The 27,383-nt window shown below is 41.8% G+C and overlaps 1 protein-coding gene across 1 annotated transcript in view; it reads right to left on the bottom strand.

Moving 5' to 3' along the window:
- Window positions 1-10,749: 10,749 nt before the first annotated feature.
- ect2 (epithelial cell transforming 2) overlaps window positions 10,750-27,383 on the bottom strand; it is a 29,302-nt gene continuing 12,668 nt past the window's right edge. The window contains 7 exon segments of the mRNA XM_070447598.1: window positions 10,750-11,743; window positions 16,824-17,192; window positions 17,837-17,977; window positions 18,123-18,230; window positions 18,976-19,130; window positions 23,025-23,163; window positions 24,260-24,379. Coding sequence (XP_070303699.1) covers window positions 16,848-17,192; window positions 17,837-17,977; window positions 18,123-18,230; window positions 18,976-19,130; window positions 23,025-23,163; window positions 24,260-24,379 — 1,008 coding nt within the window. The 3' untranslated portion in view covers window positions 10,750-11,743; window positions 16,824-16,847.

Below are 27,383 nucleotides of genomic sequence, written 5' to 3'. Positions count from 1 at the left end.
AGCAGAGGTAACTCTGAGTCTTCCTTTCCTGTGGCGGTCCTCATGAGAGCCAGTTTCATCATAGCGCTTGATGGTTTTTGCAACTGCACTTGAAGAAACTTTCAAAGTTCTTGAAATGTTCCGTATTGTCCATGTCTTAAAAAAAAGATGGGGTTTCTTTTTTTTTTTCCTTTTTTTGCTTTTTTTTCCCTGATTTGGCCCTGGGTCTCTTTTGTATTCCCCCCCCCCCCCCCCCACCTTGTCACAACACACTGGTGGGGTCAGACGCATTAAGAAGGAAAGAATTTCCACAAATTTACTTTTAAGAAGGCACACCTGTCAATTGAAATGCATTCCAGGTGACTACCTCATGAAGCTGGTTGAAAGAATGCCAAGAGTGTGCAAAGCTGTCATCAAGTAAAATAGATTTTGACTTGTTTAACACTTTCTTGGTATTTCATATTTTTTATGTCTTCACTATTATTCTACAATGTAGAAAATAGTACAAATAAAGACAAACCCTTCTAAAACTTTTGACTGGTAGTGTAGGTAACACTTCATTTTAAGGGGTCCTTATTACCTCCTTATTACACATGTAATTACACTAACAAATATTGTTGTTAATTTAATAACTGTAGTTACATTGTAATAACAACATAACTGGTGGTAATTGCAGTCTGTAATTACAGAGGTGTAAGAACATGCTTGTTACCATGCTTGTTACAAATTCACCAATTTAGTGTTTAGTTTCTTCTCAGTTGCATCTGATTCAGTAATAACTGTCACAAGGTTGTAATCTCATGGACAGATGCGCTATGTGTCCGAGAAGGTTATAATAAAAAATAACTTATAACTAATGTGTACATTAACAACCTGAACCTCCTTGCCATCCAAGTGAGGATAAACCCATTAGTACAACACAGAGTACATGTAATATCTGCATAAGTACAATGTAATTATCTCCCGGGTGGCGCAGTGGTCTAGGGCACTGCATCGCAGTGCTAGCTGCGCCACCAGAGTCTCTGGGTTCGCGCCCAGGCTCTGTCGCAGCCGGCCGCAACCGGGAGATCCGTGAGGCGACGCACAATTGGCATAGCGTCGTCCGGGTTAGGGAGGGTTTGGCCGGTAGGGAGGGTTTGGCCGGTAGGGATATCCTTGTCTCAGTATGTAAAACAAAATGTAATAAAAATGTATGCACTCTACTGTAAGTCGCTCTGGATAAGAGCGTCTGCTCTTGGCCAGTAGGGACATCCTTGTCTCAGTATGTAAAAATGTAATAAAAATGTATGCACTCTACTGTAAGTCGCTCTGGATAAGAGCGTCTGCTAAATGACTAAAATATAAATGTAAATGTAAAATGTAATTACTAGGTGTTACACAGGATTTAGCTACTTAAAATGAAGTGTATCTTGAGGGCTACTTACTTGTAATTAATGTGTACTTATATAGTACATTGCCCATCCTGACAACCTGGCACTCATTTTAAGGCTTCTGGAAGCACCATTTAAGTGGGGGGATAATCACACTAGTTCACCACAGATTAAATGTAATATCTGCATAAACACAATGTAATTACTATGTGTTACACAGGATTTAGCTACTTAACATGAAGTGTATCTTGAAGGCTACTTACTTGTAATTAATGTGTACTTATATAGTACATTACTCAACTTGACAACCTGGCCCTTATTTTACAGCTTCCGGAAGCACCACCGAAGTGAGAAAATAAACACAAAAGTACACACATAATATGTTGGAACATTTCTTCAGGGACTTGATTCCATTCAGCCACAAGAGCATTAGTGGTGTCGGGCACTGATGTTGGGCGATTAAGACTGGCTTGCAGTTGGCGTTCCAATTCATCCCAAAGGTGTTCGAGGGAGTTGAGGTCAGGGCTTTGTGCAGGCCAGTCAAGTTCTTCCACACCGATCTCCACAAACCATTTCTGTATGGACCTCGCTTTGTGTACGGGGGCATTGTCATGCTGAAACAGGAAAGGGCCTTCTCCAAACTTGCCAGAAAGTTGGAAGCACCGAATCGTTTAGAATGTCATTGTATGCTGTAGCGTTGAGATTTCCCTTCACTGGAACTAAGGGACCTAGCCCGAACCATGAAAAACAGCCCCAGACCATTACTCCTCCTCCACCAAACTTTACAGTTGGCACTATGCATTTGGGCAGGTAGCGTTCTCCTTGCTTCCGTCAAACCCAGATTTGTCCTTTGGACTGCCAGATGGTGAAGCGTGATTCATCACTCCATGAGTGATCACTCCTGTTTCCACTGCTCCAGAATCCAATGGCGGCAAGCTTTACACCACTCCATCCGACGCTTTCTATTGCGCATGGTGATCTTTGGCTTGTGTGCGGCTGCTCGGCTATGGAAACCCACGAACAGTTCTTGTGCTGAAGTTGCTTCCAGAGGCAGTTTAGAACTCGGTAGTGAGTGTTGCAACCGAGGACAGATGATTTTCAGTTGACAGGGACAGTTCTAGCAGGGCAGAATTTAGACAAACGGACTTGTTGGAAAGGTGGTCCTATGACGGTGCCACGTTGGAAGTCACTGAGCTCTTCAGTAAGGTAATTATACTGACAATGTTTGACTATGGAGATTGCATGGCTGTGTGCTCGATTTTATATACACCTGTCAGCAACGGGTATGGCTGAGAGAGCTGAATCCACTAATTTGAAGGGACGTCCATATAATGTTGTATATACAGTATAGGGTATTTATTATGGCAATACTCTCTCCAGACAATTTGACGTTTGCGCTGCACCCGATCCTATAGCTGTACTGCAAATTATCAATCTGTTCGCTAGCTCACCTGACCTGTGTTGATTGACAGTTTGCTGGTCCAATCAGAGTGCCGAGTGTGCGTTTCACTAGACAATCTGTTGTAGTTTTTTTGCAAGGGCGATGCTGCGGCTACTGTCTCTGTCTCTGTCTGCGTATAGATTAAATCATGTAGACTCTGTGCCGCAAAATTTGTGACAAAATGTTACAAAACCTGACCAGATAGTTTCAAGTCATCAGTCTCAAGTCAAAGTCGAGTCTCAAATGATTTTCTATCAAGTTGAGTCTCAAGTTATCAAGACATGTGACTCGAGTCCACAGCTCTGTAGTTAGGCAACGTGGTTGGCTAGTCAGCTACATTAGCTAAATTTGGCTAGCTCGCTCACAAAGAACTTGTGGGCTTAATGTTTTCCCCATACAAAACATAGAAACAGGTTTTGTTCCACGAGTGCATCTGTTGTGACCGTTTTATTGACAAGTCTTTAGTGAGCTAGCCAGCTAGTGAACTTTAGCTCACGGTTTGTGTAGTCATACTTTTTCACATGGTGACATGCTAGCTAGCGTTTGCCCACCAGGGAAGGGATATTTAGCAAGTGCATTTGTTGTACATGACTAATCAAATGTAATGAGTCCATTACTTTTCAGACTGGGCTAGTAAACAATGTGCCAAACTAGACCGAGATAGCAGTGAAATGGCTAGTAGTGTCACGTGTGCTCCATCTCCGGCCTCTAGGTCACCAGGCTGCTCGTTATGGCGCACACCTGTCACCATCGTTACGCGTACCTGCACGTCATCAGACTCACCTGGACTGCATCACCTCCCGGATTACCTTCCCTATAAATGTTACTCCCTTTGGTTCCTTCCCCAGGCATTATTGTTTCTATTCCTTTGTCATGTCTGTGTGTTGTTCGTGTTTCTTATTTTGTATTATGTTATGTTCATTTATTAAATCACTCACTCCCTGAACTTGCTTCCCGACTCTCAGTGCACATCGTTACAGTAGAAAATGTGCCAAACTAGCCTGACACAGCAGTGAAATGTTGCCTTTACAAACATGGCATGCCACAGATTTAGGACCTGAAAAAATTAATTGTGGTCTGCTGGCCAGTTCCCAAATCCTTATGTTACATCGCTGCATGTCAGTCCCTTTCAGACAATCCCCCTATCACTGTTGGTCCTCCTCTGTGACCTCACGGCTGAGGATTTTAACTTTCCTCTTGAGAAATAGAATCAGAAGTACCGTCGTATAGCTCATCGCAATACTTCACATCTTCGGGCAAATAGTACCCTAGACTGTCCTGATCATCTGGTTGAGCATTCCAGAATATTCCTCCATCCCAGCAGAAATGTCCCATCCACATAGTAAGAATTTAGATGTGCAGATAGACCAAAGCCCAGTCTATTTTACCGTTATTATAGTCAGGTCTGTGGGTTATGGGATTTAAATATAGATGTTACCATTTTAGTAATCAACCTAGCTAGCTAGTAAAAGTTTTAAAAAATGTCTTTCAAAACGGGCGGACCAGAAACCCAGTGACAACARTCGGGTATGCAGCTGCCATTTTCCGTTGGGAAAGAGAAATTGCTRTGTATTTACCAGAAAAGGTAGCTCATCCACCATGATAGAAGAGGAAGATCCAAACCCTACCAGCATGCCAGACGATGAAGTTCCAGGCCCCTCGGCCACTGAAGAACGTAGGAGGCTGCTGTCTGCACAGTTGCAGAATGTTCTCACTGAGGTGCATCTTAAGGAAACATTAGCGCAATTGAAGGTTTACAGGAGAATCAGCTGTATACTTGCACCTGGCTCAACTATTCCATTGTAGTACAATTACTGTTACAATCACTTTCATTATCGTGATCCACAATCTTTTTTCATGAGCATCATGAAGACTGTTCCAAGTCAGGAGAAGAACCAAACATGCTTTCCTGCATCTTTTCAGGGTTCCAGCAGAAACTTCAGGATAGTCATTGACTGTACTGATATAGAAGTTGCTATTCCTAGTCCGATGGATCAGCAGAAGCAAACCTACTATGTGTACTGTTCAATGTATTACTTCTAGCTACTCCAGGGAGTTGCACCTAATGTGGTGATAACATACTGCAGTGATCTGTATCCAGGATCTGTGTCGGACAAAGCCATTGTCCAGAAGTCAGGGTTTTAGAAGATCTTCACGTCTGGAGACATGATTTTGACAGACAAAGGCTTCTTGATCCAGAGCTTAATGCCTGCAGGACTCACTCTGAACATTCCTCCATTCCTGAACCGCGGAAGATTCACAGAGAGTGAAATACATCTCACAAAAGACATAGTGAGAAACAGGATTCATGTTGAAAGGGCAAATGCTTGACTAAAAGATTTCAAAATCCTGAGATTCATCCCACCTTATCTGTATTGTTATAGTAATGTGCTGGTGTAGACTTGCTGTGCACTTGTAAACCTCCAAGACCCACTCATCAGAGAAGTAGCTGTTGATTGGGAAACAAGAACAAACAATGAGGCACGAGGATTGGGTGTTGAGAACCACTTGTCACATTGTCCAAGGTGGGTTTGTGTTATGTTAAACAATGCATTTTCTGTCCAGATAAAGATGTTGATACAGCATTGAAAAAGAAACACCACTGACCAAATGTCTCTTTGTTTTCCAGTCCAACAGGAGTGCATCTCTCAGACAATCTGCTGCATGGACATCCTGTGGCAGTGTGATCAGAGCGCGAGCACATCGAGCCTGTGGACGAACAGGTCAGTAACTCATCAAATATAATACAATATTGTATGAAACATTGCATTTGTAGATGCATCGAAATTTAGACTTTCTCTCCCCTTTTCCCATGTTTTGGACATGAGATGTGACATGCAGAACATCAGGCTCACCCCACCTTTTGATTAAAAAGTTGGAGGAAATACATTCCTAGCGTGTGAGGAACGTGTTTGCTGGCCTRATAAATGCTAGCTAGCAAATATTTAGAAACACTTTTTTTTGTTTGGCTAGAGTTATGTTAACTAATTTGCAATCCCTTTAGCTTGCTTGCTAGCTGTAGGTATTTATAAAATTGTACCGAAATGTCCTGTTTCCATCAAAGCTGTCGTGATTATTTTTATGTCGTACGACTTTACTGGCATAGACACTGTGGATGGACACATAGTTACTTACCTTTTCCACCCTTTTATTTGCACATTGTTACAGGACATCAGTGTCAACCCCTGTGGGCACATTCGAGGTTGTCATTATTTCAAGATGGGCAGATCTTGATGTAATAACTTAATTCCTGGGATAAATAAATAATTGCACCAATGCATCCCATCCAAAAGTGAAAATGTTCCTCAACAGCGAAACCCTTGCAAGGTTACATGATGGAATAAGAGTTTGTCTTATGACCATTATAAGTGATTTTATAAAACATTATTCAACCAAGCTTAATAGGCGTATAATTTGACAAGTGTAACGGATGTGAAATGGCTAGCTAGTTAGCGGGTACGCGCTAGTAGCGTTTCAATCAATTACGTCACTTGCTCTGAGACTTAAGTAGGGTTTCCCCTTGCTCTGCAAGGGCCGCGGCTTTTGTGGAGCGATGGGTAACGACGCTTCGTGGGTGACTGTTGTCGATGTGTGCAGAGGGTCCCTGGTTCGCGCCCGTGTCGAGGGGACGGTACTAAAGTTATACTGTTACACAAGCACGGATAGCTATCTCACAATTTTAATCTTTTAACCATGTCAAAAAATGTTTAATTGATAGTTATAGGAATTGAACTATTGTCAAATGTACCGTTAAATTATTTAATAATTTTAAGTATTTTTTGATGTGATCCATTTGTGAACCTGTTTTTGACATTTGGCCTGGGCATCAGACTCCAGATCTTTATGGCAGAGTTGTATCAATGAGGTGATCGGTTTTCAATTGGCTAACACATATCACGTAGTTTGAAATATGGTCGGTTGGGATGCTATCGGAAACTTTAACATTTGTAACAAGCATGGCATTTGTCGTTACACCCTTGTAATTGCAGACATCAATTACCACCAGTTACATGTTGTTGCATTGTAACTATGAATTATTACAATGAATTACATTACTTGTTACAGTGCAATTATATATTTACTTACACTGTAATAAGGACCCCTTAAAATAACGCATTACCAAAATATATTTTACTGAAGGGAGGTTCATCCATTTTCCTTCAGAGAGGTCTGATTTTCTCCAGGTATTCCTCATTATAAATAACGTACAGTCCCTAATTTAGCTATCGACGTTAGATAACGCTATTGCTGGTTATGTAGGTAGCTAGTTATCTTTTTATAAAACAAGGCAGGTTGGTTAACGTTAGCGTAGCTAGCCAGCTAGATAACCGCTACCTCATTACAACTTAGTTAGGTTGTAGCTCATACACGTTTATTGTGTATTGTCTAGATACTGCTGTTTATGTAACGTTATCATTTGATAATGCTAGCAAGGCAGGCTAGCTAACGTTAGCTAGCTAGCTAACGTTAGCCTACAAGTCGGATTTGCTAGTTAGTTGGTCCTGTTTTGTCTGTATTGCCACAGATAGAACAATGAGCCAGATATTTCACTGGATGTATAAATGTGAAGCATCTGGTTGGCATTTCCACCTCTACCAAATATGGTGATGAGAGGAAGCCCAGTGGCCAGCAATGGGAGGAGATGGAGCAAGATGAATTTTGGCAGACATTCTGCAAATTTTCTCATCAATTAAACATTTGGTCTCCATACAAAACTAGAATCTGAAACAGAGTGGACTGCGTTTTGTAGACTTTACGCTTTGCTAAAGTTTCCAAAAATTGCGTTGTTTAGAAGGAGTGCAAGGGCAAATGTTGTTATTGCATACGTGCACTTCACAGAGTAGGCGTTCCCTAAAGGAAATATGCAAATAAATGCTAGAATGCTCCAATAGGATTGTTACATCTGCTCCTGCCACGCCCTCTGCTTCTCATCCTGTGTCTCCCTAACCTGCCCACTCCCCCAGTGCTCTCTCCCACTTCCTCTCTCTCTCTCTCTTGTCCATGATGAGATTCAAACACTAAACCTTCGGGCTGCTAGACATTAGTTTTTGCCTTAAGTAACCTTCTGTTTTACCTTAAGTAACCTTCTGTAACATCCATACTAATTTCAGTGTCCCGTATTTACATTTACTACGTCTAATCTATGAGACCAGGCTGTCCTGTAGGTCTTCACTCCAACCCTAATCTAGCGCACCGGATTCTAATAATTAGCTTGTTGATAAACTGAATCCGGTCGTTACAACTGGGGTTGGATTGAAAACCTAGAGGAGGGTAGCACTCCAGGAACAGGGTTGGAGAGCCCTGGTCTAGGGCAAACTAAATAGTGGATGCAGCTATGGGGGTAGCTAACTCATGTCTGATTCCGCAATAGCGTTACCGGCCTGAATATAATCCAATCTGGAGCTACAGTCAAAGCATATAATTATGGTTTCAACTAGTTACCACAGCCACAAGTCAAAATTGTCTATCGTAAAAATTCATGAAAACAAACATTTGTTTTTTTGGTCTTAATTTAAGGTTGGGGTTAGGCATAAGGTTAGCAGTGTGCTTAAGGTTAGGTTTAAAATCACATATTAGAAGAAATTGTAGAAATGGGCAGCCTATATGACTTTATGGCTGTGGCAACTAGTGACGACCTAGAATTAGCTTGACCAAGTTACTGCCCTGGTGACACAGATGGCTTCATAAACCTATATCACCCTGTCACAGGCTCTCCCAGTCAATGCCAGCTCATAAGATGAAGTACATTGTTTATGAGGATTGCCTGTTGCAGTTGTTCGAGAGATGTCCAGTTTGCAACTGAACATAGAGAAACTTGAATCAGCTTGGTGACATTTGACCTGGTCAAAGGTCAAAACAGTTTTGAGTTTTGTTCCAATTTACCTTCATAACCTAGCCTGGTGGAACCACATATGATATCTGCAGTGTAATAGAAAGGTGAATGCAGCAATCAAGTTGGTTCCACCATGCTAATCATAACCACCATTGGTAATGTAATCTGTGTGTGTGTGTGTGTGTTTTATTTAATTTTTCCCCCATTTTTTTTTGACTGACCAGTATCTTTGATGAGGGGCCAGGAACTGAMCTACGCTGCCATGCCCATCAATGGGATTCTGGCAAAGACCTTACCTCCAGTCTCACCTCTTGCCTGCTCACCAATGGTCGTTGATGGGGAGACCAGAATTAGTTAGGTTTAGTCTGACCTGTTTAAACTTCAACATAATATATGTTTGTCAGATATCACCTATCCTAAGTGCAATTGGTAATAGAACAGTGACTGTATGTGTTCATAGATGCATCTATGGAGCCAGCACTTGGAGACTTGCAAGATGATGTGAAGGAGTCATGACTGACAGACAGACTTGATACTGACGTCTCTGAATGGAGAGAGACCTGGCACTCAACACATCCACAATGTGGGACTGAAAATTATTACTAATAATATAGTACAACAGAAATGTCCAGTATTTGTGTCACTGATGAACTCTGCCTGTTTCTACAGATGAAGAGGACTGTAGATGCTTTTGCCAGACGCCAGCCTCGGTCTTTTGATTGGGAGACCATAATTGGGTAGGTATTATCTGACCTGTTCGAACTTCAACATATTACCTGTTTGGGTTTTAGATATTACCTATCCTAACTYCCATTGATAATCAAATCTGGAACAAGTTTGGGAAACCCCGGTATCACTCTGACATGTTTTCCAAGGTAGCCCCATTACGGAAAAGACAAAATGCAGATGCAAGTATCTGTTTCAGCTGGGAATGACAATGAAAGGTACACATTTTTATATTGGCAGAACACTGCTTCTATGGTATTATGTAAATATTTGTTTATTCTACATGTACCTGTTACTGCATTTGAAAGTTATCAAAACACTTAGTTTAGAATATCTACATAAATTTAACAATTGCATTCTTCCATATTACTCTGTAGGCTACTGACCTATTCAAAGCTTCCTCCGGCATCTCACCATTCATCTGCCTGTAGTTATTTAACTCAACCTGCAGGTTTATTGTGATTGAGTGGGAGGAAACTGCTGCAGGCAAGGTTCTGACAGATGGGTGTGTCCTTGCCACCAAGACACACCCACATCAAACCACACCCCCAAGCCAACTCACATTTGGCTTCTGTSACAGCTGCCAGCTTTTCTTGAAGAGCAAGCCAAAAAAGAGGCCAGATCAGCGTATGCAGTTCCCCTTTAACTGGCCTGACAGATCTGCTTTGAAGTGGAGGAAAGGCAAATATGAAAAGAGTGTGTCCTCTAATGGGTGCCTTTTCACTGTGGTATTCCCTGGTCTCCCTTTGCCTCTGGGCTCTAGCTTTGGCTCACTATCCAGGAGGCTGCTTATCGTCTGGCCCTTTGAACAGACTGGATGGGGAGGATGTGTGTGCTATACTGAGCTTTAGTTCCATGAATACAAATGTAGAAATGGCAAAAATAAAGGGGATAATATTAAAAAGACACCTTTCAAGTGAGTTACCTGAACCTTAATAGGCCAGTAGCTGTAGCAAAAAGTGCCAAATAAGGAAGTTATCACATTTATTGCTTTACACATGATAGCTCATAGACTGCTTGCTTTGTCCAGTAATGTACATTTCTTGCTCAAATTGAGACAATGAACATTGCTGCCTTGTCTCACTTTAGAGTGGGCTATTCTGAACACGTCAAAAGAGTGGTCAAAGGATGCTTAAGGCAAGCAAATGGCATCCAGTTAACAGTTTCCAAATCAATACTTCATTTCAGGCAGCCATTTATTGCTTCCTGGTAATTTCTTTGCAGAACTCCACAGCCTACAAGGTTCAGATTTTCACTTCCCCCAAGTATTAAAGGAGGATAATACACCAAGGACATAATGAATGAGAAAGTAACTGAATAGGTAGATGGGTGAAGTCCAGATGCACGTTTTTGTTTAAAACTAATGTAAACCTCCCCCCAAAAACATCCCAAACACATAATTCAATACAAGGGATTTTATTAAAATAATTCAATTCTAAACCATAAGTGACGGTATAATAATAGCCACTATTCAATACAGATGAATGGGGATGGGGGGGTGGTGCTTATTTTTTAATTCATCTGTTGACAAAAGTAGTGAACAACACCCTATAACTGAATAAACCACTAGAAATAAGCTTAAAGTTGGATCATGTACATGTGTAAGTGCGTTGGATACAGATACATTGGAAGATGATACAGTACCGATAATGACAGACAAACAGGATAGAGGCACATTTACACATTATTGCAAGAGAGAAAGATACTTTTTATAGACTTATAAAATGATTATAGAGGATAAATATGTACTGCAGTATCATTCCTAGTCCCTTCTGAACAAAAACAACCACTTGACAACAAAATAATCACCTAAAAACTACAGCAAACAGACAGACTTACAGCTTGTTTGCTTTTGTTCCACTATTCCTGATCATTTGTATAAAAAGTAAAAACATCTCAAGAGCTTTATAAAAGCTGGAAACTATAGTAAGTGAAACCAACAGGCTTGTTCCCATAAAACAAAGAAATAGTTTCATTGGTTAATCATTCAGTGAATTATATACCTCTACGACAAAACTATATAAAATGTCAGTGAATATCTTCTCTATACATGTGGCTGTTTATTACATATGTTAAAATGTCTAACACACGAAGTCAACTTGTAACATTGCAAGTAAACACTAAATACAAGGGTATACATCCTTCATTTTCCAAGTCGGACAATATCTGCCTGAACTTGTGTTAATTAAAACACTTACAGAACATGCCAATCAGCAGTACCATTGCAGAAAGGTGATCTAACTGAATTATAGTGAGGGGTGCACGGTGCAGAACAGCGTGCTGGGTTTATCCCCTCTGAGTCAATCAGAACAGGTGGGTTGTAGAGCGACTGAACGTATGGTACTTCCTCTCAAACATGGATGGCAGGTTGACCATGGAGGGAGAGTGCATCGCCTGGAGGGAACAGAACAGGGACATCGATTAAATTAGGAAATTGATTGTGTTCCAAAACAGAAATGACCCCTCGAGTGTTAGTTTAAGGACAATGAGTTACTTGAGTGTTTACTTAAGTTCTTCTATATGAAGGCTTTCTGATCACAAGTATAAGCTGGGACTTCTGGAAGACAGTTTAAAAGCCTCGACACGAAGATGGATTGTCATGTGGGCCGCAGAAGCAATCTTGTGGGAAGTGCTTAGTGAAGGATACAAGGTCGTTTTATATGCACCAGTCTCATTTAATTACTTTTACATTCAGCCTTCCCAGCCAAATGTTGGCATTGAACTAATCGAGCAACGCCAATAGAATATTACTGTTCTCTGCCCAACTTGCAAAACAAGCGTTTAAACCATTCACAACATTTTGTCATGTTGTAAAGATGTGGTTCTCTCTCTGCTTATTACTGTGGATGAATCAGATATATTGAAAAGGAACCTTGAGTACTTATATGTTACCGCAGCAACTTGAACATGAAAGGTGCTGCATAAATGCAGGGTGTTTTCTGGGGAAGCACAGGGTCTGTCTGGTTAAAATGCATACATATTTGACTCTTCTTAAGAGTCTTCCCTATGGAGACACGAGTGTTAAAGGTAGGAGTGTAAACAGGTACGTGTCATGTACACTCCTTCAGTAAGGCTGCTGCTGGCTAATACCAAGGTGAAAGGAAAGGCCAGCCTGAATAGCAACCCAATTTATGCACCAGCACCTCATTGCGTGCTTGTTGCTATAAACACCACCACAAAATTTCACTTCAACAGGGCCTAGTCATGTTAATGAGATTTGAGGAGACATTATGGTTTAATTTGAGGACCTGGGATCAATAGCAGTGGAAAAGCGATGACCAGACCGTACAGGACAGACATGAAGCCAGTGCCAGGGTTTCACAAATGCCCAGTGATGGATTGCCAAAAGGTCTGGAGCCTCCATCCAAACACTCAAGCATCATGCGGCACACAGATGTTGGCTTTATTGGATTAAATTAGTGGGAGAATGATTAAATAAGTCACCACAACATTTACTGCTTTGGAGGACATATATCATAACCAAATCATCCACTGCCGTGACTGCTGTAAAAATACATCCCTCCTTATTCCAAAACTGATTGAGGGGGTTTATGTAAAAGCTTGAGTGAGCGTCTGCCCGGTGCTTCAGGCGGATGTTAGCGGAACTGAGTGAGTGAGGTGTGCAGCAGATAAGTAACAGCCCACAGAGAGCAGGAGAGTGAGTCCCACCCAGGGCTCTAAAGGCTGCATGTGCAACCTGGAGTTTTATTTGAGAACCATTGCGGGTAAAAAAAATCCAATCGCAAACAATATTTCGCTACACTGCTCAAAGAAGACCGGCTGAACAAAAAAATAACGAACCTAGATAATTGTTATGATTATTAGGCTTTGCTTAACTGCAGCTTCTGAGTGCCAGTCCTCTCCCTCCAGCGGCTGCTTGCTTCCAGTTCCCAGGCCAGACACAAGCCCCGCCCCCTCACTCAAGCAGGCAGCAGTTTCTCCACAGCTGTTTATTCTTTCAGCATGCTGTCAATTTATGCACTCAATATATTCTTAAAAAACAAGAGCGATGCTGCTGCCGAGGCTGCTTCTAAATATGGATCTACATGTTCTCTCTATTAGACTACTAGTTTGTGTATCTTGCGCTCTGCAAAACACAAGTTAATCTAAGAAAGCTGGCATGTGCCTAAAATAATGCTAATCTCTAATGTTTATCGCTAGCTGGTTAGCTAAATTCCATTTAGCAAAATGCACTAGCTAGGGCAAAGCAAACGTTAGCTCTAATACAGGTTGCTACCAGTATTGGTGTAGATCAACATGTTTGTACAATGGCATGTTCTGAATCAGATGTCTACTTTAAAACCTTTGTCTAAATGTAATATCTATTCAAATGTGATTATAGTCCCCTGGGAAACACTGACCAACACTTTGGTTCCTACCCTGTTAAAACCCATACCTGGCTTTTTCATTTGATGTCATGCCAAACACTACCCATAGAATTCAAATAATAATTATATTTCTATGATTCCAACAATTCACCCAAGTGTTTTGATCTATATCGCATGTCAAATCCCTATATTTGGTTGAAAAATTGCAACAATTGTTTTTGCCCATATCGTGCAGCCCTACTAACAACCTGGTAACTTCACCAGTATATGCAAACATTTGGTGGCACAGAAGGAAAGGAAAAGTGATGTCTTCAAGGGGTGTGCTTCAAAAGTAAGCGAGACGCATATAGGTCCAATGTAGCTTAGGTACCAGTCTCTTTAGCTAACAATTTACTCCCTGTACTCCATGTCATGTGCCAAAGAGACTGGCCTTTCTGCCATCTACAATTTACTGCCATCTATTATTGAGATCAGGATAAAATCTTCTGTTCTCCCTGATTCGATACCCTCACAGCTATCCTCAAATCAAAACGATTATGCAAATATTGATACTCTATAACCTCTTTTCCTCTCCACAGAACACATTGAAATACTGGTGCTAAGCAACAGTTTGTTTGTATAACAAAACATGAGGAATAACTGATGTGTTGTTCAATCCCGACCTACGGTTCCCAATGGTCCCACGAAATGGGAGGGTAGGAAATGTGGTGACTGAGCAATCGTGGGAGAAGGGTCTTGGTGTAAGCTACACCTAGCTACTGTATGTGTGGAAAACATTTCATCACAGGTAAAACATMTAATTTGTTTAGTATAGTCAGTTTAATGCCACTCACTACTTGTAGCTGTATAGTCTGTTAGTCTTGGCTAGCTTTATGTTTCAGTCGGTAGCCAACTAACACCCACTCACATGGCTGCTAGCACCATCATGAAAAGGGGCATGAGGGAAGCCCTACAACAGAAGTTGTGAGAATGCAATGTTGAAAATAAATATTTAGGTATGTGGTACTTTTCTTAAATGTCGTTTTGCGAATTGACTAAAATAAGCTAAAGAGACTGGTACTCAGACTAGGCCCAATGTAGGCTCTCATTTTGGTGCACCTATTTATTAGTATTTTTTTTAATGGTGCAAAAGTGTTTTTTTTTTTTGTTTTTTTTTGCATTGTACTTTCAGATCATGTCCATAATATATTACTTACCTCACAGTGTTGTGATCGGCTGTGATATTTGCTTGTTGATTTCTCCCGCCGGAGCAGTATCTGTTGTAAAAATTCAGACGCGCCGTCATTTGCTAGTTGCTAAAATTCAGACCCCTTCACCTTTTCCACATTTTGTTACGTTACAGCCTTATTCTAAACTTGATTACATTCATTTTTTCCTCATCAAGCTACACACAATACCCTATAAGGTCAAAACAAAAAGAGGTTTTGCCCGTAGAGCTCTGATAAAGGACTGTGTTGAGGCACAGATCTGGGGAAGGGTACCAAAATATGCCTGCAGCATTGAAGGTCCAAGAACACAGAGGCCTTCTTTCTTAAAATGGAAGAAGTTTGGAACCACCAAGACTTTTCCTAGAGCTGGGCACCTGGCCAAACTGAGCAATCGTGGGAGAAGGGCATTGGTCAGGGAGATGACCAAGAACCCGATGGTCACTCTGACAGAGCTCCAGAGTTCCTCTGTGGAGATGGGAGAACCTTCCAGAATGACAACCATCTTTGCAGAACTCCACTAACCAGGCCTTTATGGTAGAGTGGCCAGACAGAAGCCACCCCTCAGTAAAAGGCACATGACAGCCCGCTTGGAGTTTGCCAAAAGGCACCTAAAGGACCCTCAGACCATAAGAAACAAGATGCTCTGGTCTGATGAAACCAAGATTGAATTCTTTGGCCTGAATGCCAAGCTTCACATCTGGAGGAAAGCTGGTACCATCCCATCATGCTGTGGGGATGTTTTTTAGCTGCAGGGACTGAGAYACTAGTCAGGACCCAGGAAAAGATGAACAGAGCAAAGTACAGAGAGATCGTTGATGAAAACCTGCTCCAGAGCGCTCAGGACCTCACTGGGGCGAAGGTTCACCTTCCAACAAGACAACGACTAAGCACACAGCCAAGACAATGCATGAGTGGCTTTGGGACAAGTCTCTGAATGTCCTTGAGTGGCCAAGCCAGAGCCCAGACTTGAACCCGAACGAAAATCTCTGGAGAGACCCTAAACATCCAGCCTGAAAGAGCTTAAGATGATCTGCAGAGAATGGGAGAAACTCCCCCAATACAGGTGTGCCAAGCTTGTAGTGTCATACTCAAGAAGACTCAAGGCTATAATCGCTGCCAAAGGTGCTTTAACAAAGTGCTGAGTAAAGTCTCTGAATACTTATGCAACCATGATATTTCCGTTTTAAATCCAATACATTTGCATAAAAAAAATAAAAAAGTTTTGCTTTGTCATTATGTAGTATTGTGTGTAGATTGAGGGAAAACAATTGAATACATTTTAGGATAAGGCTGTAACGTAACAAAATGTGGAAAAGTGAAGGGGTCTGAATACTTTCCGAATGCACTGTATGTGAGAAAACAAGCACCGAATAGTGTAGGGAATCATTGTACCATCTAAATTGCTGTACCTACTTTGGCTGCGTTATCTAATGGAAATCGCTCTGTCATTTCCTGGTTGCTAAAATTCTACACTAAACTCAATTTCAGTTTGTGAGAAAACAAGCACTGAATAGTGTAGGGAATCATTGTACCATCCTAAATCACTGTGAAATATATTTTCAATAAAATATTGTTTTTTACAGCCGTTTGAAGCTGGTGACTCCAAAGTCAGAACACCTTTCACATTTTGACAACAGATGCTGCTCCAGCGGCAGAAATCAATAGTCGAATATCACAGCCAATCACAACACTGGCCGGTAAGTAATACTGTGAAACACTATCATTCCACTATTACTGCAGATATATTATGGATGTTTTCTTAATCTACAATGCAAAAATCCTGTGTTGCACCTAAGTTAAGAGCACCAGTGCAACCAATATTTGTATTTATTTTGAGCCCTGGTGCCAGCACAGTCCAGGAATTAGGAGTTAGTCAGTGAGACAGCCACCACCCAAGCACCTATCCCAGTGAGTTAAAGCCAGCGTAGTGATGCTCACATCAGTCTGAGGTCAGTCAGCCGCCTATAGGTGGGTCTCTTTGCGGGGGCTCAGGCAGCCTGCCTTGCGGGGGTCAGAGTAGGGGACCTGCAGGTACCTGCAAGCCCCAGGGGGAATCCACCCTTTGGACGGGATCCTCAAGGAAGGGGGGCTGGTAGAGTAAGGAGGCCTGGTGTGGGTGGGTTGGGGTCTAGGTGGGGTCTCCTCGGGGCAGGGTAGACTAGGGATGGGATCGGGGGTGTGAATACAGATGGGAACGCGGAGGCGGGGACAGGGGGCGTTGTCCAGGGAGTTCGAGCGCTGCACCACGGCAGCAGCAGAGTTCTTGATGGAACCACTGAGGTTGAATGTGGAGGTAGAGCGAGCCATCTACACAGTCACAAAGGGGGGGGTGGGGGGGGGGGGGGGGGGGCAGAGAAGTCACAGGACAGACTACTTATCCCACCACTGCACCAAGGTGCACTTAAAATCCCTTTTTAATAGCCAAGTTGGAGAGCAGTAACTTTCTTCAAATATTTAGTGTTATATGATTAATCTTTACCGTTTTAGTAAAAGGAAAGATAAATATCAAGAAGGTAACCTTGCTCAGAAAAAGGGTAATCAAAGATTTTTTTAAATTAAGACTGACATCACTGACGCAGTTAGAAGAACAGAAAATAAATGTCTAAAAGTTCAAAACAGGCATGTGAAAACTGCAGCCATTGTCAAAATAAAAAAATGGCTTGCACTGGAGGAACAGCAATTTCACCATTAGACATAAACTCCTAATGTGTAACCCATTTACCATCATGCTTTGGAGAGCACTGCAAATGGATCTTCAGAGGGAAACAAAGTACATGGTGCAATTAGACAGCCCATGTCAAAATGGTAAATTACGTATGTTTCCTCTGCCATAGCCGTTAGCCTCCTTTTGACTTGTAATATGCCCCTTTAGCCTCTTGACTTGGTTAGACAAGCCTTGTTCAAGGCCTGGACTTGGAAGTAGATGGGTGGGGATGGATGGATGAACTTACAGATAGGGTGGCACTGCTGCCCACACGTCTCATGTTCTCAGAGCTAGGGCCAGGGCTCTTGTCATCTGGGGTGCTGTTGGCCATGAAGGCTCTCTGGATCACCCGTTTGGGTGTTTTGGTGAAGGAAAAGGCTCTCGTTACCTGGGGTGTAAAAATAGTCACACAAACACTCAAAACCTGACTCAAAATAGCTCTTTCTAACATGCAGCTGTGAACATGTCTAATATCCAGCATAGGCCTGTGTGGAATACAAGAGTGAGACGGGCTAATTCGGAGCCCATTTTACCTTCTTTGAAGTCTTTTTGATGACTCTAGAGGCTTTACTCAGCGTGCTGTCCATATCCTTTGTGCTCACTTGGACAGAGTCAGGCTCAGTGCACTGAATTAGATCTTGCTGTTTAAAATAGAAACAAATATAAATATCCAGCCCATTCTGCAACGCTGTCAAAATGCAAAGAGTGAGAAGCAGTTGTCCGTTTTTGCAAGCAACTGGAGCTCATTGGTATTCAGGGTGCGGGGAGAGCCAGTGAATCAATTAAGATAGCGAGTCCAGGTGGTAGTAGAGGTTTACATCACCACCTAGTGGACACCTCACTCAAAGCTGGAATAGCCCGGGCACACCGCCGAAGCTTATTACGCCTGTTTTTAATTATGATGGGAAACATACGTCTGTCTGTAGCAGCCAATTACTAGCTAGCTTCCTCAATCAATCCCTAATACTACATCAGTGAAAAGACCTGTGGAGGAGAGAAACCAACCCATCTATGTCTGAAGTGTTAAAGTTCAAATACAATTCCACTTCTAATTACATTAATCCATCTTCCAGTTTAACCACAGAGGACAATCTAATAGAATTAAAATGACCAAAAAGGACTCTTGCGCAACATAATTTGAAAGTGTAATAAAAGTTGCCTAAATAATTAAATAATAGCATTTGTGTCCTCTTCAACCTCCAGAGTCCAGACACTGTTCTACATGAGGACACCAGACCAGTGAGGGATGCCTTAGTCCCTCCGGCCAGTCTGGCTGTGTTAGTGAGAGGACGAGCAGACAGGCAGCATGTGATCTCAGGAGCCCTCCCACCCTGCCCCGTCTGGCCTATAGAGGCTCAGTGCACCACTGTCTCTCGCATCTCTCACCGCGTCAGCCTTGCAGATGGTATTGGCCACCTGGCGACAGAGCATCTTCAGCCAGGTTGACTTCATTGTGTCCTCAGTGGTCAGTTGGAAGCTGAAGAGAAGATTCTCCTGCTCCGTGGGTGGGCGCACCACCAGGGCAAAGGCATTATGGCAATCTGAGAAAGGGGGGGGTAGGGAGAAAGATTTGAGCTTTCTGGTTTGGTCGACTCGATGTAAAAAATAGTCTAGCTGCCCAAACATTTCTTCCATTTCTCTTTAAGACACGTAGAGGAGCATCTCTGTATGCATCAACACTAGGGCTGGCACAATTACTGTATAAACAACGGTTATGGAATAACCGTCATAACCGGGTTATTTTGTGTGTAACGAAAAGGTGACTTAAGACGAGACGGCCGGGCATTCGTGCGGTCGAGTCCATTTCTGCGGTAACGTMGACTCTTAACGTGATGAAACTTTGTTGGTCCTTGCTGAAACAAGCAGTGTTGTAGCAAACTAGTCTTCGGATGCCTAGGCAACACCCCCCTCCCTGCAGTAGCACAGAAATAGAATTGGAACCTCTAGCACTTGCAATTTGACTGGTAAACTCATTGGTACACTCACAAAGGCTGCCTAGTATTGTGATGCAATAYTTTCCATGGTAATGTAGAATGTTCATACAAATTATGTTAGCAATTTGGCTCACGCAATGGAATGCCAGTTGATTTGACTCAAATCACAGCACATATTGATAGGTACACCTCCTATGCTTTTCTTACACTCGCAATGGCCGCCAGTCCACCCATTACGACATCATTGACTTGAACGGGGACGCCAATTCTATTGATTAATTTCTATGGCAGCACATTCAGAGATGAGAAAACGTGCTTCTTGAAAGAAAATTGCATTTTGCTACTCGAACAGTTATAACCGTGACCAGTTATTTGGCTGACCAATATTAACAAAAGCTCTATGACTGTCATAGTCCTAATCAACATACACTGCTTATAGCTAATACAGTGCATACTGACAGTGAAATTAAACCTAGCAGCTCTATTACAAAGCCAAATATGAGCCGAGTCACTGCTAGTGGGAGAGAGGAGAGATGTTTACTTGATTATGTCTGGGCTGTCATATCAGACACTTACTGTTGACTCCCAACATTAGGCTATCCAGTATGCTTATGAACGAGATTTCACATGACCAAAAGGATACAGGGGGAGACGAGGACAGAATTAGCAATAAACATGCTCAGAGAATACCATATTCACCCGAAACAATCACACAAACCAGCACGGTGCTGTTGCTTAATAATAACGTTCACCCACAAGAGTCTAAGCCATGTCTAAGCCGGGGGGGGGGGGTTCTACTAAGCTATAGCTATATGGAAAAGTTCATACTAAGGATCACTTAGCTACTTCATTTAGAATTGAGAGAGATATCCATACATATATCCATCCACACACACGTTCAAAAGTGTGGGGTCACTTAGAAATGCCCTTGTTTTTTAAAGAAAAGCTCATTCTTTGTCCATTAAAATGTCAAATTGATCAGAAATACAGTGTAGATATTGTTAATGTTGTAAATGACTATTGTAGCTGGAAACTGCAGATTTTTTTATGGAATATCTACATAGGTGTACAGAGGCCCATTATCAGCAACCATCACTCCTGTGTTCCAATGGCACGCCGTGTTAGCTAATCCAAGTTTATAATTTTAAAAGGCTAATTGATCATGAGAAAACCCTTTTGCAATTATGTTAGCACAGCTGTAAACTGTTGTTCTGATTAAAGAAGCAATAAAACTGGCCTTCTTTAGACTAGTTGAGTATCTGGAGCATCAGCATTTGTGGGTTCGATTAAAGGCTCAAAATGTCCAGAAACAAAGAACTTTCTTCTGAAACTCGTCAGTCTATTCTTGTTCTGAGAAATGAAGGCTATTCCATGCGAGAAATTGCCATGAAACTGAAGATGTTTGTGCAATGCTGTGTACTACTCCCTTCACAGAACAGCGCAAACTGGTTCTAACCAGAATAGAGAGAGGAGTGGGAGGCCCCAGTGCATAACTGAGCAAGAGGACAAGTACATTAGAGTGTCTAGTTTGAGAAACAGACGCCTCACAAGTCCTCAACTGGCAGCTTCATTAAATAGTACCCGCAAAACACCAGTATCAACGTCAACAGTGAAGAGGCGACTCGGGGATGCTGGCCTTCCTAGGCAGAGTTGCAAAGAAAAAGCCATCTCAGACTGGCAAATAAAAATAAAATATTAAGATGGGCAAAAGAACACAGACACTGGAAAGAGGAACTCTGCCTAGAAGGCCAGCATCCTGGAGTCGCCTCTTCACTGTTGACGTTGAGACTGGTGTTTTGCGGGTCCAATTTAATGAAGCTGCCAGTTGAGTACTTGAGGCATCTGTTAGAAATTGTGTGTGTGTGATATAAATATATCATATTTGGAAGGGGGGGGGGGGGCCTTACTGCTACAGTATAAGCCCATACAAACACATTGAATAACAGATTCACTACAGGAAACAGATAACATCCCCCCCAAAAAAAGGTCTAAAGGAAGTTTGTTCTGAAGTGTCTGTCCTATTATCTGAGAGATAAGAAAGATCAGGGAACATTTGCAATGGTTTTGACATGTATTTAACCCCTTATTTCTGGCACTTAAGTCTCCATATACAGTGCATTCGGAAAGTATTCAGACCCCTTCCCCACCTTTTGTTACATTACAGCCTTATTCTAAAATGTATTAAATACCCCCCCAATCAATATACACACAATATCCCATAATGACAAAAACATTTTTGAAAATGTATTAAGAAATACAAGACTGAAATACCTTATTTACATAAGTATCAGACCCTTTGCTAAGAGACTCAAAATTGAGCTCAGGTGCATCCTGTTTCCATTGATCATCCTTGAGATGTTTCTAACACTTGATTGGAGTCCACCTGTGTTAAATTCAATTGATTTGACATTATTTGGAAAGGCACACACCAGTCTATATAAAAAGGTCCCACAGTTGACAGTGCATGTCAGAGCAAAAATCACACCATGTGGTCCAGAGCACTCAGGACCTCAGACTGGGGAAAAGGTTCACCTTCCAACAGGACGATTCTAAACACACAGCCAGAGCCCGGACTTGAACATCTCTGGAGACCTGAAAATTGCTGTGCAGCGACACTCCCCATTCAACCTGACAGAGCTTGAGATGATCTGCAGAGAAGAACGGGAGAAACTCCCCAAATACAGGTGTGCCAAGCTTGTAGCATCATACCCAAGAAGACTCGAGGCTGAAATCGCTGCCAAAAAGGTGCTTCAACAAAGTACTGAGTAAAGGGTCTGAAAACGTACGTAAATGTGATAATTCAGTTTTGTATTTGTAATAAATTAGCACATTTCTAAAAACCTGTTTTTGCTTTGTCATTATGGTGTAGATTGGAGAAAAAAAGAGGATACATTTTATAATAAGGCTGTAACGTAATGTGGAAAAAGTCAAGGAGTCTGAATACTTTCAGAATGCACTGTATACAGTACTTCCATTAATTTTTTCAACTGATACTGGGGGACCTTCAGATGAGTCTTGTGAGAACTGTGGGCGTCCAAGAGCAAAACAACCAACGTGTACGTATGTCTCATCTTTCCATAGAGGGGTCACAATAGTTTGGGGGTTTTATTAGTGTGTAGCCCGAGCTGTTCGGACGCTACAGACAGAAGTTGTCAGATCGGCTGTACCGACTTCAAAACGGAGAACACCATCGTGTTCGTGAGAGACTCATCTTTCCATAAAGGGGTCACAATAGTTTGAAGGCCAAACCKGTCTGGACACTACAGACGATTTTGTGAGAAGATCGATTTTAGATCTCAGTCTGACAAACACCGCTCTAGCTCTGTCACCTTTCACCGCAGATCCAAAAAAAACACCTATAGCTTAAACTGACAGATTTTTTAGGTTTTGTATTATTATTATGCTAATTAGACTTCCACGGGGGCGCGGACATTGTATCAAGGGGGTTAAGCACTGTCTGTTACGTAGTTCCGAACATGCCAGGAGCTGGGGCTCACTCACCCTCTGTATCCTGCAGGTCCAAGACCCTCCTGATCTGGGACAGAGGCATGAGGGTGATGTGTTTGAGTTGGGCTGCAGGCCGCGTCTGGCCCAGAGGACTCCTGAATGTGCTGATCACCTTATGTCTCTTCCTGGCAATCTGCAAATACAGACAAAAATTCTGAATCAAAAAGGGGCTTAGGTGGTGGGTGTGGCAATGGGTGCAGTCGGCCAGTCTGAATTTGAGAAACTTTTAGAGTCCCCCATCTTGGCGATGTAGAGATTTTTTAAATGTTAAGGCAATTTCTTGCAATTCTACACATTTCTCCATGAAGTCAAGATACATTTAAAGCTAATTGCACGCTGTTCGTTAAAATGTTTCCATGATTTGTTTTTTACTCAAACATAAAATCAACTACTAAATTCATTGTTTTTAGAATTTAAAATGTCCCTGTCTAGCTTTTATTTTGGTGATTTTTATAATATAATCTTTGACAAATAAAAGACTTATCTTTACTACATACTTCATATCTGAAGTATGTGTCCCCTCAGGGGGAGGGGTGATAGAGGTTATGCAGTGACAAATCAATAGGGCCTCTTATAAAAGGCAAAAGGTTCCAGTCATTAGCATGCGTTTAAATGGCCGGTGTGGGGGCCGGGGCGGAGGTTTGCATCTGTCCCATGAAGGCAGGGTGATATCTATCGGGCAGAGGGGAGTGGAGATCTGAATACAGAGGAGTTAATCAATGAATAATTCAAGAGTGCAGCCCCTGCTCTCCCCATCCTCATTACCAGTCTTCTCTGACTCTCCTGAATCAGGACGCCTCACCCATTCTGGGTTTGATTGCTCACCCCCATACTAATGTAACACTTCACTAATTAGGAGAGCGATAAGAAACTGTCAGCAACGATATATCGCACATCGATAAATAATTCACTTATTTTTTTCTCCAACAATCTCCATTTAAGCATTTCAAATTCCAAAGATTTCATAATGAGGGGGAGGGTGAGAGGACGGCAAGGGGAGTAGCTGGTATGGCAAGATAGTGAAAATGAGCGATGGTGTTAACTTGGAGAGCATTTGGGGTGTATTGTAAAGTTGTACAATCTAAAGCCATGTCACAATAAGATGGCATGTGGGCAAGACCACAGTTCAAATGGTAGGTTTTTCCCCTTTCAAATATTTTCAGTATTTCATAGCGTGCCAGATGGGCGGGTTTGCACTTTTGGTATTATTTAATTGATGTGGGCGTTACCTCGAGACAGTCGTTGAAGAGAAAGAGTGTGACATTTTCGCCTCGGTCACAGGGTTTGTCTCCCAGGGCGATGGTCTCCACCCTGTGGACCAGGCTGCGGTGCGACGAGAGCAGGTTGGCCTAAAGAGAGAAAAGAAAGGATGAATATCACACTCAACCAAAGACATCCAGCAGCCATTTGTGAATAAATAATCACCAGAGATACCTTCATGATTCAATCACAGGCCTCATTTAAAGCTTGAATCCTTAGTAGTGAAACTGCCACGTTCGTTTGCGATATTACAACAAAGTTACTGCAGTCAACGAAAACATATTTTCCCATTGCACGGGCAATAGAGCACAATATGTACTGCAAACATTTTTTACCATGCTGCCAGCTCCGCAATAAAAACAATAATGGTGGCACTGTTCCCCGCTAATGCAGATTCCATCTTTAAAGGGCCATAATTGGAATTAAATGGGTCTAAAACTAAAGATTGGTAATTTCACTGCTTATTCATTTGGATGCTCTGCTTGGGGCTGTGGCGGTCACAAAATTGTCAGCCGGTGATTGTCATACAAATAACTGCTGGTCTCACGGTAATTGACCGTTAATTAACTTACGTTAAGCGCCGCCGGCTTCCACGCATAGCCTACAATCCACTGATGCGAACCTTGGGAACATCTACATTATAAAAAGTCTAATAATTGAATACATAGCCTACACCATCACAGTAAATCCATGATTTATTTAGACAGGTCTAAAGAAACAAAGAGAGTAGTACACTCCATATGTATAAACTCCCAGTCATTTATTGGTTAAACAATAAATGACTGGGAGTTAATATGCAGTACCGGTCAAAAGTTTTAGAACACCTACTCATTCAAGGGTTTCTTTATCTTTACTATTTTCTACATGTAGAATAGTGAAGACAAACTATGAAATTAAGTATGAAATCATGTAACCAAAAAATGTAAAATCAAAATGTATTTGAGATTCTTCAAAATAGCCACCCTTTGCCTTGACAACTTTGCAAACTCTTAGCATTATCTCAACCAGCTTCAGCTGGAATGCTTTTCCAACAATCTTGAAGGAGTTCCCACATTCGCTGAGCACTTGTTGGCTGCTTTTCCTTCACTCTGTGGTCCGACTCATCCCAAACCATCTAAATTGGGTTGAGGTCAGTGGATTGTGAAGGCCAGGTCATCTGATGCAGCACTCCATCACTCTCCTTCTTGGACAAATAGCCCTTACACAGCCTAGAGGTGTGTTTGGTCATTGTCCTGTTGAAAAACAAATGATAGTCCCACTAAGCTCAAACCAGATGGGATGGCGTATCGCTGCAGAATGCTGTGGTAGCCATGCTGGTTAAATGTGCCTTGAATTCTAAATAAGTCACAGASAGTGTCATCAGCAAAGCACCCCCAAATCATCACACCTCCTCCTCCATGCTTCACGGTGGGAACTACACATGCAGAGATCATCCGTTCACACACACCGCATCTCACAAAGATTCGAACCAAAAATCTCAAATTTGGACTCATTAGACCGAAGGACAAATTTCCACCGGTCTAATGTCCATTGCTCGTGTTTCTTGGCCCAAGCAAGTCTCTTCTTAGTAGTGTCCTTTAGTAGTGGTTTCTTTGCAGCAATTCGACCATGAGGGCCTCATTCACACAGTCTCCTCTGAACAGTTGATGTTGAGATATGTCTGTTACTTGAAATCTGAAGCATTTATTTGGGCTGTCCTTATACCCCCCTAACTTGTCACAACACAAATTATTTTCTCAAATGCATTAAGGAAAGAAATCCCACAAATMAACTTAAGGCGGCACACCTGTTAACTGAAATGAATTCCAGAGGACTACCTCATGAAGCTGGTTGAGAATGCCAAGAGTATGCAAAGCTGTCAAGGCAAAGTGTGGCTATTTGAAATATATTTTGATTTGTTTAACACCTTCTTGGTTACTACATGATTTCATAGTTGTGATGTCTTCACTATTATTCTACAATGTAGAAAATAGTAAAAAATAAAGAAAAACCCTTGAATGAGTAGGTGTTCTAAAACTTTTGACCGGTAGTGTATATACAGTGTGTGAAACTATTTTGATAGCTTCCAGTTAATTTCACTGTTAGTCAGCACCTCCACAATAAATAATTTTCTCTTGTTTGTGCACCAGCTCATGCTTTCTATTAGACAGGTCTAAAGAAACATGATATGAAGAAAATGTGGCCTATTTCAGAAGACAGAATAGCATATTCTGAGTCGTCTTTATGTTAGGCCCTGATCTGGCTATGCCAAATGGCTGTGGACTACACTAGTTCATTTAGCTGGCAAGATTTGCTTTTAATTCCTGTGGCATTATTTTATAGTAAGAACACAATTGAACATAGCTGAATAAAATAGAAAGGATATGTTCACCAAGCGATTCCCGAGGGAGTGCGCACATGCGGCTATTCCATGTTGAGCGGTTAACAAAGAAGTAGGTCCTCCTATATGTTTAATTTAGAGATATTCATGCAACTTTAGTTGTGATACAAATGTTAGGCTATAGGTTTTGATTTCTAATACATTCCAAGGACGCATGATGCAAGTAATGATTTGAAAAAAATGGCATGAAAAGCAAGCACTCTGCTCCGTTTCTTGCGCAGGCTGCACACACTTAATCAGTCTCTCATTCACAATTTGACAATGCTATTGCCAATCGCAATTCGATTGCTCAAAGACTGGGCTTATAAGAACATGTTTCACAATGTTCTGTAGGCTATATATATGGGCTATCCAAAAGTGATCCAGGGGTCTTGGGCCTTTAGGCTACGTTTGGAGTTATTTGGCAACTTTAGTTGTGATACAAACCTTATCAAAACATATTGGCCTATGGGCAAGGCTACATGAAGCACACATCTATGATTGGTAAAGTTGCAAAAAGGCGCAAAAAGACGCTTTTCATGCCAGCCAGGTAGGCTACTCCGGTTGTAATGCGAAGCAAAGTGCTTAATATTAGGAAACTTGAGAAATAAATATATAGTAGGCCTTGCCTATGGAAAGCTGATGGGATCCTCTTTTTAATAGAGGCCATCAAAACTCAGTTCTCACTCAATTGCATAGCCTATAAAAATGTAGCGCAAATTGCGCTTATAGGA

The sequence above is a fragment of the Salvelinus sp. IW2-2015 genome, linkage group LG16 (genome assembly GCF_002910315.2).
Source record: "Salvelinus sp. IW2-2015 linkage group LG16, ASM291031v2, whole genome shotgun sequence".
NCBI classification, from domain to species: domain Eukaryota; kingdom Metazoa; phylum Chordata; class Actinopteri; order Salmoniformes; family Salmonidae; genus Salvelinus; species Salvelinus sp. IW2-2015.
This window is presented reverse-complemented; position numbering and strand designations above follow the sequence as displayed.